General features: G+C 48.7%; 1 protein-coding gene across 2 annotated transcripts in view; it reads left to right on the plus strand.

Annotated features, from left to right (window-relative positions):
• The window catches only part of SOAT2 (sterol O-acyltransferase 2), a 467,803-nt gene that overhangs the window by 113,288 nt on the left and 333,018 nt on the right, over window positions 1-21,497 (plus strand). For both annotated transcript variants that reach the window (XM_085654643.1, XM_085654644.1), the window contains one exon: window positions 19,843-19,979. In XM_085654643.1, coding sequence (XP_085510769.1) covers window positions 19,843-19,979 — 137 coding nt within the window. The remainder of the gene's footprint in view (window positions 1-19,842; window positions 19,980-21,497) is intronic.

Here is a 21,497-nt window from a genome sequence, read left to right on the forward strand (position 1 = left end):
TGAAGGCACTGGGGGCAGCCGGTCTAGTACCTGGGCCCAGCCAGGGAAGACGTCCGGCGATGGGTACTTCCGGCGGTGGGGGAAGGGGCAAGGGTATTTAGGCTGTGCCCGCCCCTTCCTCGCCCTCTTGTCCCAGCTCGGTCGTCGCGTGCCCAGCAGCCTCGGAGCCCCTCGCTCGCGGTGAGTTTGCCTGTCTCCCCTCCCCGGCCCGGCCCTGTCCCTGGGCAGCACCAGGTGACGGGGGCCTGTGGTCGGAATACCACGGGCGGGGGGGTATTGCGGGCACAAAAGCCAGGCCCAAGCGCCGGCCAGAGAGGTTGCGGGTGCTGCGGGGGTGGGGCGCGCGTGTGTTAGTATCGGTCGGGCATCGGCAGGCCATCCAAATATCTCCCCGTTTCGGAATGTGTAATGTAAACGCGGTGCTATGGAAAGCGCCCATTACCTTCGGGTCGAGTTCGCGCTTTTAACGAGGCACTGTGGCCTGAAACTCTCACGGCGTTGGGCAGCATAGGTCTGTGACGGCGGGTAGCAGTTGGGGTCGGTGGCGAGAGCCGCTTTCGCGGGTACTAAGAGGCAATAGGGTTGGGGAAAGGAATTGTCTTGTAAAGCGCTCCATTGCCTTCGGGTCGAGTCCGCGCTATATAATTGTTATGGGGAGAGGAGTTGGCTTAACGGCTAGGACGCTCGACCTCGGACCTGGGAACTGGGTTCGAGCCTCGGCAATGACGCCGAACAACCTGTGATTCCGGGCAAATCAATTAATCTCCCTGTGCCTAACAATAGATGAACGTGTGTCATCATGTAACGTAACTAGTGTTCAAGACATTTCACAAAGTAAATCTTGTCTTGCAATGTTTTATTGCTGGGTCGCCAACTGTGGGGGAGGGTCCGGGGTCCACGCCTTCGGGTGCATGCCTGGACCCACGCAGTCGAGTGGCGGCTAGCAGGCGAGGGGGTGCGCGAGCATGTGCGGGATGGCTCCTTCCTGGCCGCAGCGGCCTCGGACCAACTTGTGCCCGCCCCCCCCACCCCGAAGTATAGTTCTGGGGGCATGAGTCGCGGAGTCTCGTGGAGGTAGATGCGGTGCTCGTGTGCTCGGATGCCTTCGGGCCGAGCAGGCGCCATTTAAATATGCGAGAAGAGGCCTTTTAGTTGTCTCAAGTTGGCACCAAGAGTCTAGTGATTGGCGCCTATGGGGGGGGTACGGGGGTGCAGAATCCACAGCAACTAGCCTGCGGCCCCTCCACCCCCCTCCACCCCCCTCCACCCCGTTATGTGGGTAGCCTAGCGCGCTACGGGACACTCTACGGGCGATTGGATGTGGCGGATGCTGTATAAATCAATGAATCTCGCAGTGCCTGACTCAGTAAGAATGTATAATCATGCAGTAACTCCCCATGTGACTGTGTAGCTTGATCGTTAGGACGTCTGATTGCCAATGAGAAGGTTGGGGGTTCGTGTCCCTTGTGTGGCTGGCTCCTCTTGGTAAGTCTTATGCCTGTGGTGCAATGGATCTCACAGGGTAAGGGTTCAAGTCCCGCAAACGCAGGCAATGTGTCACAAGGTAAATAAAAAAAAATAAAAAAAAAAGCAAGGCTAGAGTTCCCCCCTGTGCCCCAAGTGGAGCGGATGACTGGCGCCGTCTCTTGCCCCCAACACTGAGAACGTCATCTTGCCCCGAGAGTGACCAGGAAATTTGTAGCGGCAGCACGGTCCGTGGGGCTGACCGGTGTTGTTCAAGTTGCCTTGGCAGGGGGGGGGGGGCTTCCCCAGCCGTGAGTGCTGTCCTAGCCAGCACTTCCCCCACCTCCTTCCAATGGAGTGCGACCTTCAACCGGCCACCGCCTGGGGTGGCTGGCAAGGAGAGGGGGCAAGCCTCCCGGGCATAGTCACCCCCCGTCGTGCCTTAACGTCGGACGGAGGCTCGGCTTAAGTTTTATGGGCTGCTAGGTGTATTTTGAGCACTGACATAAGAGAGCTAGAGGTGGACTGGTCAGCTGTTCTGTGGAGCGCAATCCGGACCGGTTTCATGCCGGCCGCCTCCGTGCTGCACTGTCCATGCGCAGCCCTCGCTAGTCACCAGTGCTTCCAACTCGATGTGTGTCCGCCACAGGGTCACCACTTTATTTATGCTGCGCCCGGAAGCACCGCAAACCTCGCCTCACCTCCAACTTGCCGCCTGGCTGTTAGCGTTTTTGTGGCCATCCCAGGCGCTGTTCTTACCCCCTTCCCCTCAGCAGTGAGTTGGGCTCCAGGCAGGTGCCGATTTTTGAACGGGGTGGGGGGCTTTGCGTGACCGCGAGCTTACCTCGGCTTGTACTGGTTGGGTGGTGCACCATGTCGCTGTTGCGGTCCCCGGGCTGCGTTTGTGCTTCTGCGACCCTAAGTGCTGTGGCACACCAGGGCTTCTAGCGAGGCCGAACTCGATCAGCAACCATCGTCATAAGAACTGAAGGCATTTTAGTAAAGGTGAAGTGACGGAGCCTTATGGCTAGAGTTACCGACTTTGGAGCTGAGGAACCGGGTTCGGGCCTCGGTGTCCTCTCAGCATCCAGTGACGATGGCCAAATCACTAAATCTAAACGCGCTCAACGTTAAAGCAACTATTTGCAAGGGATTATGTCGCTCTTCTACCCGATTTCAAGGGTTGCTTATTCTCCCTCAGGCAACCAACATCCATTGTCAAATACAACGCCCCGGGTGTGCTGTAATTTAAGATACTTTTGGGGCGGCACTATACTAACTGGTGTATGAAGGTTGCGGGCCTGGGGGGTTCTCTCGCATCTTCCCCCGATATATCTGGATGCAAGGAAGGAAACAGCATTTACGGTGCGGGGGTCTGGTCAATTTTCACTCACAGGGTCGGGCTTTGACTCGCTTGCGCTTGGATAGCTTGTTGGGGTATCAATGGGCGTTGCTGCAGCTGGGTGGCATGCAGGTCTGGTGTTTCCGACACACAATTTAGGGGTGACTCGGCCGTTAATCAGAGGAGCCGGGTTTGTGCCCTGGTGGAGCGTGCATTATGCGAGTCATCAAAAGAAATTATGGGTTGTTTCGGGATTTTAGGATAGTCCCCCCGTTATACTGCCGCGGTACACAACCAGTATCCCATTGACAGAGGTATTTAGTGCTACCCCAGGGGTTCGTCAGTTATGGCATATATCGAATCCGCTTAATTTCCTTGGTTCAGTTATCAGAGTTTTTCCCGTAGTCTTATTTTCTCAGAGAAAGATGTCCCAGCACACTTGGAATAGATTCTTTCATCTACCTTTCTTGGTTAGGCGGGTCCCCTGCGGTGCTTATAGCGGAGCTAGTATTATTGATAGTGCTTACTTAGCCTTCTTTGGGTTCAAGAGAACTGGTGGCCTCGCAGCCAGAGCTGCGGAATTTTGGGCTGGGGAACCATGTCTGGGCCTGTCCTGGCGCACGTTGGTGTGTTCATTGGGCCTGTCGTGCCTACAGACTCTGATGTTATGCTGCCCCCCGTATCTGGTGCATCCTGTTTCGATATTTCCTGCGTCACATCATTTACATTGGTATAATTGAGATCTTCCGCAATGCGCGTGAGTTTAACGCCATGAATGGTGTTCAGTCAGGTTTTTCGGTGAGCGGAACACCTGGTAAAGGCGCGGTGTGCTGGTGGCCGGGCTGCTTGCCATAGTACTCGCCTGAGCAAGCTGTGTAGCCCTGCAGATTAGTTAACTTAAACGACCCGTAAGCCTGCGCAGGGCTCCCTCCGCTCCGTTGGTGTCTTTATATTAGCCGTTCACTTTGGGTGCCCGGTAATTTCATGAGTGAGGCAGTGGAACAGAGACCGCAGTGTTTTGTTCATTGGTAACTGAGGCTGAGTGGCCTTGGCTTGTTCTTATTTGGTGATCTGGGGCTCTGGGTGGAGCGCAAGAGCAAGGAGTGGGGGCGGCTAGCTCTCGGTTGTCTGCAAATGAGCTATAATGTGGCTTCTCACCTTATGCAAATAGAAGCACTGATTAGCAATGGATGGGCTTGTTGTAGGTAGTGCCTTTTGTAGTAAATATAGGGATGCAATGACACGTGCTCTGTATGTCATGTAACTGGAGCTCATGTTTTACGTTTCAACTCCTTTACGTTCACATACATTTAAATTTGTATAACTTGAAATGTATTTCTCAATGCCCGTTGGATTAACGCTAGGATTGTTGATCAGCTAGGCTTCTCAGTGAGCTGAAAAGCCTAGTAGCTGCGCGGCGTGCTAGTGGCCGGTCTGAACCCTTACGCATTGCCTGAGCAAAGCTGGGTAGTTGTGATGTTCTATGTTTGCAGCACAGCAGGAGCTAAGTGTGGACCTAACTGTTGGGGCCGCTTTGGTGATTCCTGGTTATAGTTACACAACTGTCCTGCTGTAGGGAGCAGTGAGTAGGCAGGGGGGCCTATATGGGGCTTGGGAAGTTCACGGGACGGTGTCTGTCATAGAAGGCCAAGGTGATGCACCAAGGAGGTGACAGAATATTATTTGCAGTAATATCAGTGAGCCGCGGCTGTCTTTGTATGTTGAAAACACTATCCCAGAATATTGAGGAAACACAATTCGCACTTGGCCAGAGTGCTCGTGCAGTACCAGCAACCTGGCAGGTGCGGGTACTTTGGATAACGGGCAAGATAATTACTACTTAAGGTACCGGCCAGTTTTTGGTCTATTAACCAGCAGAAAATTTTGAGGGAGGCGGCTGAGTGGCCCTAGCATGGTTTGCCTCGTCTCTGGGCCAGTGATGTTATTTTCAGGGTACGGTTCGAATTCTCAATTGCGTTTGGATACGTTGACAGGCTACCCTTACTCATGCTAATGGCGATATAGTTGTAACTTGGTATAGTGTCGAACTAGGTTGTAGCTTTCATGGAACTCATTAGTTCTTGCAGTTCCTTCTTTGCAGAACAAGAATTTTCAAAATTTTCTACAAAGAAAGCCATTATTAGCAGGTAGCTATCTAACCATGGAGAGCAGTGGTTGTGGGTTCCAGCACAACAGTAGTATTGGATTTACATTTTCTTTAGACAGGCCCGAGCACATACTCTTGTAATGAAGTTTAGCTGTGACTTCAGACAGCAAGGTGTTCAGAAAGTATGAGCTGCCCCTCCCCAAGCCTTCAGACACTAACACGGCGCTCTTATAGAATGAGGACTTGGGGGTACATGTCTATGCCTATGAAAATCTTTTTGTCCTAGTACTTTGCTTTGCATATGAGGAGAATTTTCTTGTAACGGCACTTTGGTAAATTAGGAACAGAGTAGAGCGTGCTTTTGCCCTATCTGACAGTGACTCTTCCTCATACTTGGCCCAAGGGCGAGGTGCACGGGTAACTTCATGTTCCCTTGGACAGCTTTATTTAGTGGTTGAACAGGATTAAGGGGGATACCGGTGGCAGTATGGCCATGCCAGAACATACATAGGGTTGAAGTAACAGTGTCCCATGTTGGGCAACATGATATACTTTTGGTTAGGAAGCTTGTTTATAGGTCCATTTGGTCTAACAGTGCCACGTTAACAGGGGACGACTTGCACTAGAATCAACTTAGTGGTTTCCAACACTGTTGGTTAGAAGGGATGCTGTCAAGAGCAGAAGTCAAACCATTCAGCATTAAACACATACCTTTTAAGCGGCATGTTTAAGGCGGTATATGTGGTGCTAAAGGGATGGCATGCGAAGGGAGATATCTTCCTTTGCACTGGATCCAGTTGGGGTCACTGTTATGGGTAAGGTTAGACTGCTTGTTTGCATTGGATACTTTGACAAGTTGCTCCTGCCCAGGCAACACGGCGATAAGTGGTAATTTTGGGGGCGTGAACCAGGTGTTCTTCTAGAAACTGAGTAGATTTGGCACCCCCGCTATGGCAGACCATGGTTGTCAACATTCGCTTAGGACCCCATTATTAGCAGGAAGGTATTGCACCATGAAGAGCCAATGCCTGTGGGTTCGTACACAGCAGTAGTAAGGGCATCTCCTTGTCGGCAGGCCAAGTGTACCATCGATAGCTCCAGTGGCTGTAAAGCTTCTTTTGCGACTGAGGCTGGCAATGTCGCGAACTTTGCAGCCAGACACGGCACAGGCAGAGACATACCTGTGATGTTGCTCGTGCACTTAGCAATAGAGTCAGCTGAGTGTCATCGTACCCTGGTATACCGTCAGTGACATACGTATGGTTGGGGCTACATATGATCAGGCACCCCCTGTCTGCCGGGGCGGTATGGTGCCAGTGAGCATAATACGGACCATAATATGAGCTTTCTTGCAGTCTTCGAAGGATACGTTGACACTGTGATGGCACGGTGCAAGTTGCTTCATCGCGTGCATTTCCCATGGTAGATGTCTGAACTTTCTGAAGGCAAGGTTGGGAGGGCAAGGCTTCACATAGGGTGGTGGCTGTCGGAAGGCAATGGTCATACTCCGACTAGTGCTAGACTCATATAACTGAGGAAAGAGGAAGTAGAGCGGGCTTGTCAACTCTTACCTCCACCGGCATTGGCACTTCCTGGCAGGAGTGGCTTGTCATAGGTATTGTTCTTCAGCCATGCAAGTTAACATTGGACCAACGCCTATTTATAGGTTTCAGGTCATATCAGTCAAAATACACGGGGAGTTTTGAAAGAATGGGGGCACCTGTCCTGACGGGGCATGATGGCCTCTGGTCCGGTATTGGTTAAGACTTGTTTTTGCTGGACCTGGGAGAAGCCCGGCAATAAGTGGTTTTGGCTTCATCAGGCATGGTCTTATACACGCAGAGTCCACAGGGTGCCTGGAGGGAGGTGGGGTGCACCTCTCTAGTTTCGGCATGGATCCTTTCCACTGGACCGAGGGGAAGCTTTGGCTGCAGCAGGTTGTAAGGAAATACGGCTACCTTGGTGGGGGGCCCTGGTAGTGACGGTGGCCACTCCCAAGGCTGTGGAGGAGGTACAGGGCGATCCAGAGTCTGCAGATACCAAGGGGTACTTCATGCAGCAGCACAGCGTGGTGCTAAGCCAGGATACCCAGGGATGTCTAGAGTGTCCCCTGGAAGAACTACGGCGCCCCGTTAGTCCTACGGGCGGTTGTGGGTCTGAGCAACCGGGGGCTGCCAGCATACGCTCCGCCCACCTCTTTCGGGGGGGGGGCGTGAGTAAGCTCGTGGACTGGTGGTCCACGGATGGGAGGGGTGGCCCCTCCCAAGGTTTGGTATGCACCAATCGGCGACTGCCATGGTGTAATTTAGGCTTATCAGACGGGCAGGCTGCTAAGGGTTGGCCTGCCCTGGGATCGGATCGCCCGTAAGATAACCCACCATGTTTGCATATTGGTTATGCTAATAAACCTGCAGCAATATTTCTCCACTTACAAAAAGTGTCGTGTGGTTTATTTATGTATTTACTATGTGTTATGTGACAACAGTTGCCGATATTGGCACTATGATATGGAGTTGCTTCTCCTGATCGGTCCATTGCCGCTTACTTGGAGGTCCTGTAGGACGGCTCCCCAGCCTTCCAGGGATGCATCGGTGGTGATCACCAGTGGTGCTGCTGGAAGTAGGAATGGCAGTCCTATAGACAAATTCTTGTGATTTCTCCACCATTCCAGGCTCTTGGATATTTGCGGTGTTATCTTCACAATGTCTTCAAACGAACCTGTACTCTGTGTCCATTGGTTCGTGAGGGCTTCTTGCAGTGGACGCATCCTGAGTCTGCAGTGAGGGATGAGGAGTATACAAGAAGACATCATTCCTAGGAGTGATTTGTAGGTTCGAACTCTTAGGGACTTCTTTGATGCCACAGCCGTGGCCAGAGATTTTATTTTGTTTTTCCTTTCCTTTGAAGGAAAAGCCCTTGCGCATTCTGTGTTCAAGGTCGCCCCGAGGAAGGTGATGTTTCTTGTTGGGGACATGCAGGATTTCTCGTGATTGAGAGTCAATCCTAGGTGTTGAAAAAGATTGGTGCAGGCGTTGGAGGATTCGGTCGCGCCTGCAGCTGAAGGTGCCTCTACCAGCCAGTCGTCGAGGTAGGGTAAGACTTGGTGACCCATTTGACGCAGGAAAGCTGCCACAGGTGAAAGGCACTTGGTGAAAATCCGCAGTGCGGATTTGAGGCCAAACGGTAGGACTTTGAATTGGTAGTGCTGTCCTGCCACCACGAATCTCAGAAATTTTCTGTGCCCCTTGAGTATCGGGATGTGGTAGTAGGCATCCTGGAGATCCAAGGATGTCATGAAATCTCCTTTTTCTAGAATGCCTAGTACTTCTTGGATCGTCACCATCCTGAACGACTGACTCTTCAGGAAAGAGTTGAGAGCCCTGAGGTCTAGTATGGGCCTCCACTTTTTCTCCTTCTTGCGTATAAGAAAGAAGCGGGAATAGAATCCTTTCCCTCTTTGAAACGATGGAACTCGCTCGATCGCTCCTTTCTTCAACATCGCAGATATCTCTTGGAGCAGCAGTCGTAGATGTTTGTGCGGAAGCCTGCGGGGAGGGGTTGCCGGTGGGATGGTGGTGAATTCCAGGGAATGGCCGAATCTTATTAATTGGAGCACCTCTGTGGTGATGAGATGCCAATTTTCTAGGAAATGGGTCAATTTTCCTCCAATCTTTAATGAGGGATATAGTTGCTGGACTGGCTGGAGTAATTGGTCACTGGCGTCCGCCAGTGCCCCTCTTCTGGTTTTTGCCCCTGAAGTTTGATCTCCCGTAAGAAGTCTGACGACCTTGTTGCTGCTTCTGTTGGTACTGGGATTTATTCTGGTAAGAATACGAGGACCTATTTTGATAGGATCCCCTGTAGGAGGACTGGCCCCTGGATTTGTTGCCTCGAAAGGACTGATTCCTTGCCTGCAAAGTACCAAGTGCTCTAGCAGTATCAGTGTCTTTCTTGATAGCTTGAAGCGCCTCGTCAATCTTGTCGCCGAAAAGGTGTTGGCCGTCGAAGGGCATGTCCAGCACCTTCGTCTGCACCTCCTGCCTGAATGACGTTGCCTTAAGCCATCCCTGACGGCGCAGGACTGCTGCCCCAGCCAGTTGTCGAAAGCCCGTCATGGCCACATCTATGGCACAATCAATGATCTCAGCTGCCGAGGTTTGGCCCTCCGTAAGCAGTGCCTTGACTTCCTCCTGAACTGTGTCTGGCAGTTCCGCTATATATGGGGCTATATCTTCCCAAAGCTGGCGGTTATAACGCCCTAACAGGGCTATGGAGTTGGCCACCTTGATGGTCATGGCCGATGTCGTAGTAAACCTTTTACCGATTGTGTCCAACTTCCTGCTTTCCTTGTCCGGTGGGGCTGACAGAGGAGAGGAAGGGTTGCGAGAATTCTTTTGGGCCCCCTGGGTTACGACCGAATCCGGTTTCGGGTGCCCATTAAGGCAAGCTGGCGCCGTGGTTGGAGCCTTGTATTTTTTATCCAGGCGTGGAACAAACGCAGGTACAGAGGCCGGCGTCAGCATCAGTTTCTTTCCCTGGTCCCAGAGAAAGTCTATTGTTGGGATCGACTTTGTTGTCTTCTTTGTTTGCTCCTTGAAGTCATGCAAAAAGCACTCGGTCTCAGTCGATTCCATCACCATATGAAATCGCTTCGCTGCTCTTTCCACTATTCTATGGAAACCGCCAATGTCCACTGGCGGTGAATCTGCTTGGCGCGGTTGTGGTGAAGCTGGGGAAGATGCCACATACTCTTCCTCCTCATCGTGATCCGTGTAGTCTTCTTGGACTTCCCCTTCTTCCATTTCTTCAGCCTCCTCCTCTGATGATTCTATCACCTGAGGTGGCACTTTCTCATGGCGGACCTGAGTAGTTGGCCGTGTCTGTTTTGGGGCTGTCGCTGGTGTATTTTCCGGGAAACGCAGTTTGTAGTCCTGGATAAGGTATTTGAGGTCATTTACAATTGAAACGGGAAGGCATACCATCGGGGTGACCTCCGTGCGAACCTGAGCTTGGAAAGGGTGTTCCTGGTAGCTCATCTCCTCCTGTTCTTCGTCCGTGCTCTGACATTTCACGTGAAGTTCTGAAGGGGAAGTAGCCTGATCCAGGAGTTCTTCTTCCGATTCCTCACTCTGGAGAATCTCCGTAGGCAAATGAGTTTGCACCTTACTTGGTGACGTTGTTTCTGGTGTAATCTGCTTCTTAGTCAGTTTGCCAGACACAGAATCTTTTGCCGGATCCCCTGCCGTCGTCCTTAGCGTTGTCGACGGTGGTAGGGTCATAGACGATGTTTCTATCTGCTTGGATTTCTTCCATGGCTCAGTAATGGCCAAGGCCGACGACGATTCTTCCGTCGACGATACCCTCGTCGACGGCATGGCCTTCGTCGACGGTGCCCCCGTTGACGATATTTTCTTCGTCGACGATGCTTTCGTCGACGATGCGCTCGTCGACGATTCACTCGTCGTCGACGCCTTCGTCGTCGACGCCCTCGTCGTCGACATCTTCGTCGTCGACGTCTTCGTCGTCAACCCTCCCATCGACGGGGGGCTCTTCATCGATGATGTCGTCGTCGACGGGGCAATCTTCGTCGTCAACGAGCTCTTGGACGTCGACGACGGCTTTAGCAGTATTAAAGATGGAATAGGTTTACCTGCTGACGACGATGAAGGAGTGGTCGTCGTCGACGAGAAGACTGACGACGCTGTCGTCGTTGACACAGTTGTCGTCGCTGTGGAGACATAAACTGGCGCTCCAACTCTTTTTTGCGCTGAGGAGGATGTCGCAAGTTTGCTGGCCGACTGGGTAGGCTTCTTAAAAGCCTGAGAATCCTTTTCAGACACTGAAGATTTTGACGATCTTGCCTCTGAAGACTTCTTTTGTGCCTTCATAGGAGGAGTGTCTGAGGGGCCAGGAGACGCCACTCTTGGCCTCTTCAGGGAGACTTCAGAGGTCCTTGAAAAGCTTCCCTCTGAGGATACCACACTCTCCCTCTCCTTAAGCCTGTCCAGCCAGATGAGCAGGCGACCTTCTCTGTCCCTCAAGGTCTTGTGAGGGAAAGACCTACATATCTTACAGTCTTTAGGTATGTGGTCAGGATAAAGGCAATATAGGCAGAGGTCATGCTTGTCATCCACATGTAGCCTTTTCTTCCCACATGAAGAGCAGGCCCTGAAAAGGGCTTTCTTCTGGGATTCAGACATGCCAGAATTTTGAAGAAATAAATCACTCACTGCAGTGATAAGTGGTTTGAAGTAATCCTGATGAAGTTCTGAAGAAAGAACTCACTTTTAAAAGTGAACAAGTTGGTTTTGAAGAGATCCTGAGGAGAACTCAGGCTGGAGACTCCCTAGCACAACGTGCGGTAGAAAATCTGAGGGACTGAGGCTCCTGTCAGGAAGGTTCTAGAGGGAGGTGATAGCTGATTGGCTGGCTCTAAGAGTTTGGTCCTTTTTACATAAGGACAAGGATAGGCTACTAAGGGGAGGCCCTTAGGCCTATTTTTCTCTATGTATGTCTATAGGACATTACTTTTCTATGTACCGGAGGCTCCCGTCTCGACGACGGGGAATGATTCAGGCATGTGAATCTATGAAAGACACCCCTAATACTGGATAAAGAGCGGTGTCTTATTCTGTGTATATTGCAGCTCCTCCGAGGACAGAAAGAGCTGTTCTGGAATAGGTCTTGCATAGTATCTATGCCCGCTAGTTGGAGGACCGCATGGCCCCGCTTCTTGTGTGACCAAAAGCACGGCATGATGTGCGATGGGGAGCAGCGGGGCCTATATCAGGAGCTTTGACGTCAGGCGACCTATTGCTTGCCAAGCTTATATGGTGCAGTCAATAGTATTAATCTCGTATTTGGGGGTGTTACGTTTGAAATGTGTTAAAACGCTGCGCAGAGGCACTGGATGGGCATTCCCGTCCTCCACAGCTATATGTGGGAGGAACATATGATGATTATACCAATAGTGGGCGTATTGTGCATGGGCACAGAGATAATACAGATATAGGTCAGGGACCCCAAAGCCGCCTCTCTTGTAGTCCTTGGTGAGTGTGTGCCATCTTACCCGGCGTTGTTTGCCGCCCCAGATCAGTTTTAACAATTGTGAGCGTAGATTTTTTTTTTTAAATGACTGGGAAGCCTGATGGGTATATTACTAAAAAGGTATAGAAAGCATGTCAGCACTATCATTTTTATAAGAGCCATTCGGTCCGCAAGCAAGAGCGGCAGCGCGACCCATCTGGCTCCCTGTTGTTCTAATCTGCAATATGCCCTGCCATAATTATCTCTTACCACTACTTCTGGATTGGGATGTACCATGATCCCTGTCATTTTTAAACTTGGTAACACTGCCTGGGCATTGATTGCACATCATAAGTATCATTTTAATACCCAAATGTAGCATTAAACAACAAAAAGGTGACAAGTCTAGCTTTGAAAAGGGCCGTCCATTGGGCAGCAACACGTATTGCTGCATTTTTAGTAACTTTGGAACTGTCTGAGCTACAAACAATTTTTTTGTTCGTTTAATCTGCAGATTATGCAGCAGATGATGGATTATGTGGCAAATCCATAATTATGTGAAAATTGCCCCAGCTGCACAAACACATGGCTCCAGTGGCCCTGCACATGATCTTAACTTATTATTTGTGTTAGAGAAGGTTGTGTGCTGCTGCTATCCATTATGTACCTTTACTGTGTTGTGAAGCTACACACAAGAAAAAAAAATATTGAGATTGCCAATGCTTGTTTAAATGCATGATGTAAGTGAAAGAATACACTCTCACAAAATATGTGAGCAGAGTTTACTTTTTAATTTACGTGTGGTAGTAGCAGACTTTGTAAAATTTCAATACATAGCTGACTTTTTACAATTTTTTTAAATAACTGATAAGTAGCCAATTCTGGGACTTTAGCCAACAACACTTTGTATGCTGAAGTTTTGAGCTCAATGTGAAACAAACTGTTTGAAAAACAAAATAGATGATGGCATCCTCTGTCGTACTGCGAAAGTGAAGATTTGTGAAATGCAAAATAAAAGTTAGTATCTGGCATTCTTGTGTTTTTTCTTGTAGGTAATGAAGGGTTGAAAAGCCCAGTGGGAGAGAGGGTAGAGATTCCTTTCAGAGGCATTTGAGCAGCTCACTGTTAGTCAGCTACCTAATTTTAACAGTCCTTAGAAAACCTGCAATGGATGTCATTGACAAGAGCAATGTGAGCAGTAACAAAGGACCACAGTGCAGTGGCGGCTGCCATAAACAAAGGGTGGTGAGTCGATCACGAGTCCTGGGGGGGTGGGCAGGCGGTGATTAAAATATATATTTTTAAAAAAGAAAACCTTACCTTTTGCTGCGCGGCCGGCCATCTCCAGCGTTGAGTTGCGTTCGCAGTTTCTCCACTTCCTGAGTTCCAGCAGCCCCTGGGACCCAGACTCCCATCCAATCCCTGTGCTGCAGACCTGGGAGTCTGTGGAGTTTCTCCAGCCCGGCTGTTCAATGCAGCTGGGCTGGAGAAAACCTAAGTGCGCATGTGTGTTTTGGTCGGCCTGAGAGGGCCGGCCAAAACATATATGCCAAGCACTTAGGGAGTGGAGTACACGTAGCACTCCTCCTCCACCCTCCCATGTCTATGCCCCGCCCCTCCCAACACCACTGGCTAAGAGCCTTGCTGGCTCTGAGCCAGACAGTGGGGCGACACTTCTCCACCATTGAGGAGGAGCAGCCACTGCTATAGTGTACTTTCACCACTCTTCCCGAACACATCCTTGGCTTAGAACGTGGTGGGATTAAGGTGGAGCATTTATAGTGAAAAGCCCGGTGCTGAAAAGTGCAGCACGGGCGAGGGTTACACGTGGACCTCATCGTTTTCAACTGACCATTTAGCAGTTATCTGTCATTTCTGTCTTCTCTGTTCACAGCAGTGGACTTATAGTTTACTTTTCCTTTGTAACAATTGATCCTGAGTTGCTAAATTGTTCATCCAGTGCCCGAAAATTTCTTTGCATTCTGGGACTTGTTGTCTTCCTTTTTTAATGGGCCAAGCAAGACTACAAACACCAGAATGCAAAGTGAAAAAAGCGTATTGGATAGGTGATTCGTACCTGAAACTGGGAAATTCGAACACTGTTGCTATAACAGTTTCAGTAAGCAAGTGATATCATGTGAATGTATATTTTTCATATAAAATGACACTTCATTTTTCAGGGAAACCATTTCCAAGGCAAGACTGCCATTTTTCCATATGCAGGTAATGTTCTTTAACTAGCAGGGGGCATATCCAGTACCACTCTGCCTAGACCCATTGACAGCCCAACTATTCGGTGGTTGTCTCCATCGATCAGTGAGCGAAGCGGCCTCCTATGTTCACTGATGGGTTCACTTTCTACAGAACCTACACCATTTATCTAGCGTTAGCCTGATCACAGTGCCTACCAAAACTAATATAGGACTATCTCACATTGAACACTACGGTATCTTTCTATGGTTTTGGTCCCCCTGCAAACCAACAATACCTATTTACCACTAACCTTGGGTTCCGGAGCGCTGTGCTGCCCAGAATAAAGTGCTTCAATGCCTTGTCAGGGGTAGTAAGTGCAATCTAAATACCATTACAGTAATATACAATACAATAAGATAAATGTACACATGTCCAGTTAGACTTTATCATCTAGATGCTCACAACATTTGTGTAGGTATAGGCCTCTGGATTCCTAATTTTTCAGTGCATTGATCGCTATTTATGTCTCATTCAGAATACACAGTTACCTTAAGCATGCGACAGGGTCCGTTTCTAGTTATGGGTCATTCTCAGCTTTCAGGAAAAGCTTAAGAGATCCTGAGACTAGAGGAAATCTAGTAGGAGACCCACCTGTGATGTGGGATAAATGCTGCACCTGCACTGCTTTTTCCTCGCTTTGGGCTAGTTGTGAGAAGCCTCTTTGAGTTCACAAATGGCCCAATTCGCAGAACATAAAAAGGCATTTCCAAATGTACAAAGCCCTTATTGCGATTCAGTAACTTGGTACCTTATCGCAATTTGAGTTTGCGAATTGGTATTTGGAAGGGGCGTGTTTAGGGTGTCCCTTCAAAATACTGATTCGCATTGGTATGTATGAATGTTTTGCGACCGAAATGCGGTCGCAAAACATTCGCTCTTTACCACAAACTCCAAGTTGGTGGTAATTCATTCGCAAATGGGAAGGAGTTCCCAAGGGACCCCTTCCCTTTTGAGAATGTTAAAAAATATTTTTAAGAGCAGGAAGTGGTCCAAGGGACCACTGCCTACTAATAAAAAATTAAACCTAAACATTTCATATTTTTCTTTTGGAAAGATTTATTTATTTAAAAGCAATCACAGTCGTAGTGGTCTGCTGACCCCAACAGGCCACTATCGCTGTGATGGCAGCGAATATTAGTGGGTCACAAATTGCAACCTACCTCATTAATATTCATGAGGAAGGTCTAGGTGCGACCCACTAGGAATCGTTATTTAGGGAATAGGGACTAGAGAACCCCTTTGCACATTAATAATAGCAATTTGCAAAAAACTCTATTTGGTAATCGCTTTTACTATTGTTCGTGTATCTAGCCCTTTGCTCCTCAAGAGATTGTTTTCTAAAGTTTTTAGAGTCTTTTTAGTGTGCTGACTTGCCCTAGTCCGGTCAACGGCTTACATTGTAGTTCCTTTTTTTTTCTTCTTTAAAGTCTAGGATCAGCTTATAGATGTGCATGAATTTAAGGCCATCCATCAAAACTTAAAAAAGCATGCATGTCATAACACTAATTGACGTGGTCAGTGAAAGGACTATGACAAGACGTTTTAATCTTAACAGTAAAATATTTTTGTATTGAATTGAGATACGTTCTTTTGGATGCAAATCTTTGTGCCATAGTGAGCTAAAGCTTGCATGGTGTGTAATCCAGGGAGACAGCACAAACTGCTGAAAAGTAACAGACTCAAACAAGCTATGTAAATCTTCAAAATCTTTTTAGGAAGTTGCCCTTCCCCTAGAGGGGTTAGTTGTCTTTCTTTCTGGGCATGGCCATCATCAAACCAAGATGTGTTATTGTTATTACTGAGGTTCAAGTATGACTGGTAATGTGTCGTCCAGTGGCTGATTATGTCAAAATCAAATTAATAAACAAGTTTCTTACCTTCAGTAACGCCTTATCTGGTAGACACTATATCTAGCTGCAGATTCCTTACCTTTGAATTTCCCCGGGCGTCAGACTGGATTAGAAGATTTTACATGAGCAGTACCCCTGTGCATTGGTCGGCGAAGCGGTATGTCATTGGCGTCGTCTGCACCGGTAGTGACACCTGCGTCACCTATATAGGTGCCACCTCAGCGTGCTGACGTCAGTTACTTTTCACGACTTTCCACCCCAGAAGCGCGGAGTCATAAAGTGCACTGACACTGGTGTCCAATCTAGGGCCCTAAAAGGGATCAGCCCTGACCTCAGAGATCGGTCTGCAGAATTAGGAGGATGGGTGGGTCGGTAAGAAATCTGTGGCTAGATATACCATCCCCGGTGGTGGGTCTGCGGACAAATTTAAACTGCGGACCGGACTATCTAGGCAATAGTGCTTGGTACACGTGTGCAGGGAAACCCAAGTTGCTGCCTGGCAAATGTCCAGGACTATGGCACTACGTGGGGTCTGCCTCTGACCTAATCACGGTTCGTCAGCCACCACTGCAGTTCCTTTGCAGTTCCCTCTGAGATCTGGACCATGTTGCAGAGATTCCCCTGATGCTGCGACCATTGGAACTTCAGGTCCCACTGCAGAGCCCACATATGCCATCTGGCATGTGTCACCAGAAGGATGCAGGTGGCCATGAGCCTAACAGCCTCAGAGTCAGTTTCACAGAAACCCAGGATAGAGGCTGAAACATCTGTATCATAGTCAGAATATCCTGGACTAACCGCTTGGGAGAATAAACCCGGAACTGCACTGTGTCCAGAATAGCTCAGATGAAAGGGAGCATCTGGAAGGGAGTCAGATGTGGCTTCGGCATGTTGATAGTAAACCCCAGAGAATGCAGGAGGTTGCCATAGTCTGGAGGTGGGAGATGCCAGCCTGTGACGAGCCAGTCTTCAGCAGCCAGTTGCCAAAATACCGGAAGACTGGCATCCCTGACCTGCTCAGATGAGCTGTGACCACCACCATCTCCTTGATGAACACCCAAGGGACGCTGGTAAGGCAAAATGGAGTACTGTGACATGGAAATGCTTGTGGCCTACTCTAAACTGTATATAGCACTGATGGGCAGGCAGGAAGGGGAATTGAAAATAGGCAAATCCAATGCTAGCATGCAGTCTCCTGGTTCCAGGGCAGACAAGACCTGAGCCAATGTGAGCATCTTGAGCTTCTCCTTTTTGAGGAAATAGTTGAGGGCTAGGAAATCTAGGAAAGGACGAAGACCCTTGTCTTTTTTTGGGACCAGAAAGTAACAGGAATAACAACCACAGCCTACTTCTGGCACTTGAACCCTCTCTATTGTTTTCTTGGCAAAAGAGAGTCATGACTTCCTTGAAGGTTTGGAGACTGCAGCTGCGGCGGGAGGGGTGGCTTGACCAGACTGCTGGCTACCCGATCCACGAGGCCGGTAGGAACCGTGTCTTGTCCACGCAGAGGCTTGTAAGCTTGCATGGCTCTGTGGCTGGGATAGGGTTTGCGCAGTTGAAAACCTGTTCCGTGGCCAGGAAAGGAGAAAAAGGCAGACTGGGAATGACGTAGGGCAGCTGAGAGGCCAAAGGAGTTGACCACAGCCGGCGAGTCCTTAAAGTGCTCCAGCACCATGTCTGCCTTGTCTCAGTCGAGACGGGTGCCATTGAAGGGCATGTCCATGAGGGAAGCTAAGATATCCCCTTAAAAGCCAGACGTTCTCAACCAGGTGTGGCGGCTGAGGGCTACTGTCAACTAAACCACTCTTCCCAGTGAATCTGTCGTGTTTAATCCACGGGGTAAGTGAACTTTGTTGCATCTCTCCCATCAGTGACTGCTTGGGAGAGAATTGCCTGGGTCTCCTCCGAGACCTGTGGCAGCACTTGTGCTACCGTTTCCCACAGCATGTGGGAGTAGCGCCTCGATAAGCATGCAGCGTTCACCAACCGCAATGCAAGGCTGCCAGAAGAAAATATTTTCTTCCCCAGGCTGTTCAACCTCTTGAATTCCCTGTCTGTGGGAGCAGCAGGAAACGTGGCATCGTAAGTGGAGGCTTGGATCATTCAGCTCTCCTGGGTAGAGTGAGGATATTTGTATCCGCTGGAGCAGGGCGGTGGGCAATGGCCCTATTCAAAGGAGCCCCTGTGCTGGATTTGGACTAGGTCCCCAGAAGGACTTTGTTGAGGGCTTTGTTGAACAAAAGTAAGAGTTCAGAGGAGTCAACTCCAGGTTGCAGCACATCTGTCATGATTTTGGTCTTGACTCCCACCAAGGGCAACTGAAAGTCGAGGACTGTAGCCACCATCCGCACCACAACTGTGTATGTAGCTCCCTCCTTCTTAGCCATGTTAGGGGGAGAAAGAATGGCGGTATATGGACACGTATCCAGTCGGCTAGCATCACCAAGTTCCTCACACAAGTCCATATCCTGATCATAAGGCTGTTATTCTAAAGAGCCCAGCAGCCTCTCCCATTTCTCCATGAGTCCAAGCCATTTAGAATAAGGCTGAGGCTCCAACCTAAGACACGGGGGTCCTGCGGGTGCCGGAATACGCGTCAGTCAGCATGGCTCTGTGTCGGCTTCGGGGATGACAATGGGGCTGGTGACGCTGCTGGGTGCCTGCGGCACCGGGAGCATTGGGGCCAGCGCCAGGGAAGGTCGGAATGGCGCAACCGGTGCCTGTGCGCATCCATTACCAGATCTATGGTGGCAAATCGGAGCTGGGGCCACAGCCACAGCACCAGAACCAGATGGGGCCCAACTGGCCCGAATGCCCGCCGGAACGGTTGGGCCACTTAAATATGAAAAGCATGGCCTAAAAAAACTGGGGAGGTGTGGCGTCGGCCCAGGCACAGGTTCTGAGGAACCATTCCTCGAACACCGATGTTCATTCATCGCGTCAGCCGACAGACGAGTAGTACGCAAAGAGCGCATCGACTTCTTGAGTTTTTTGTGCCTCTTACCTGAATGCACCAATGATTTCCAATGGGACAAAGAGGACTTCGGACTTCTGGAACGGTCCCGGGACCTTCCTCTCGACCAGGACCATGACTTCCGTGGAGTCACATGCCGGGGCGCTAGCAGCTTCAGGGACTGGTCTTTTAAAGCTTTCGATACCATGGCCTGGCAATCAGAGCATGACTTGGTATAGTGGTAGCGCTCCTGACACCACAAACAAATGAGGTGCAGGTCTGTCACTGACATAGTGCAGTAACAGGCACCACAGGGTTTGAAATCTGTTTTCCTCAATGACATCCTTGACACAACAGGAGGGGAAAAAAACCTCAAAAGAAGTCAACAAAATGTCACAAAAATTCTGTCAAAAACTGACAGAGGGGTAGCTCTTCTCTCAGATCAGCGCTGGCTGTTGCGGAAAGAAAAGAACTAACATCAGTGCGCAGATGTGGGGCCTATATAGGTGACGTGAACATCACTTCCGTTGTGGAGACTATCGCATGAAGTCAACTGATGCCACCTACTGGTGTGAAGGGTTATTGCTCACAAAAAATCTTCTAGATCCAATCTGAAACCTGGGAAAATTCCAAGGTAAGGAATCTGCAGGTAGAAGTCTCTACCAGATATTAAACATCAAAGAAACTGTCATTCTTGGAAGACCCTGGCTCGGTTCAATCACCTCATGAATCAAAAAATGCAGAGTCGTTATTCAGTGTTCTGCTGTCATGAGTCACAACTTGGTGATCTGGATGCTTGAGAGACCAGTGCAAAGACATGCCTAACCAGCTTCCTTTCCCCTATTAGGTGGTGAAAGCAGAGCTTCTAGAGAACATACAAGGACAGATGAGTGAGGTTCTGGACAAGGCCATGCAGGAAGCTGTGCAGTCCTACTCCCAGCGCCTTAAGGGACATGATACATCCAAGCCGGCGCAGCAGAGCAGGTGAGCAAGAAAACTACTGAGAAGCATCTCAATATAATATCCATATCTAGCTTAAGAGATAAGCAGTCTACTGCCCTCTTTAATTCCTTGTAATAAAAGAATACTCTTAAAGGAGCAAATCCAAGTATAACAGATACGCAGCGGTCTCCACATATCTACATACACACTGCCCTACTGACATGTCCAAATAAGTGACATCTAGAGTGATGTGTTCAGAAGACGGTGCTCGACTATTGTTACTGCCTTATCTGAAAAGATGATTCAAAACTAAATTTGATCATGTAATTTTGAATAAGTTGTTGTGTAGGACTTTATAAATAAACTCAAGTCACCTTTCAAGGAGTTTTCTTATATTGAACTCTTATTTCTTCTTATTCTTTATATTTTGGAATATGTATATATATATATATATATATGATGTATGGCATTCCACAACAGATATACCATTAATGTCTGCCAACAAGTTTCGCAAAAAGTCATCTAGCGTTATCAGGCCGTATTTTCTTTGGTATCTAGATAAACTAAAGCAAGTTCTTCAAAGAAAATAGATTTGAAGAAACGATAAACGTAACGAAAAAACAGGACATTAGTAGACATTAAGTATTTCTCACAAAATATTTGCAGATTCTGATCCATATGTTGTGGTTCTAGGACCTCCACTATATTCAACAGCAATTTATATTGGGGCATATGCATCAAGCTAATTACCGGTTGCAAACTGGACGATTTGCAGAATCAGCCCCTTTGCGACCAGTAATTAGCCATTTGGGATGCATCAAGCCCAAAGCCATTCGCAAAATAGGTAATCGCAAAATTTGTGATGACCTATTTTACGAATGCAATTAAGGAATCGCAATTTGCGATTCCCTAAATGCAATGCAAGATGCAATCTCAGATTGCAATTTTGCATTAAGGAATCACAAATTACCATCAACTTCAAGTTGATGGTAATTTGCAATTCCTTAGAAAAATGCAAAAAAATACATTTTTCTAAGTGGCATGTGGCACAGACACATACCCTAGGGGCATGTGTGTGTGCCACATGTGCACACATTCCAATTTGGGGGGTGCATCAGGGCGGCCTTTTGGCCCCCTAGCACCCTTGAAATTGCATTCACAATTTGCGATTACCTATTTGGTAATCGCAAATTGCGAATGCTTTCCCATTCATTCCTATGGGCCTAGAGGCCCTTAGGCATGAATGGGAAAGCATTCCCTCTAAGCGAATCGTAATTTGTGATTCACTAATAGGCAATGTGTAGGAATCGCTATTTTTTTAGCGAAACCTACATGCATAGGCATTTAAAATTCCTTAATAGCGATTCCTTAATAATCGCGATTAAGGGATCGCAAATGCTTACATTGATGCATGTGCCCAAATGTTCGCAATTGTAAACTCACATTTTATTTAACTTGTCACTCTAGTCTTTCTCCTAAACATACTGCTGAGTAAATGTATATACAGAATCAAGTTTATTTTGCACTAAATACTCTTATACTCATGTCAGTTACGTATAA

This window comes from Triturus cristatus, chromosome 4_1, assembly GCF_964204655.1.
Source record: "Triturus cristatus chromosome 4_1, aTriCri1.1, whole genome shotgun sequence".
Classification (NCBI taxonomy): Eukaryota; Metazoa; Chordata; class Amphibia; order Caudata; family Salamandridae; genus Triturus; species Triturus cristatus.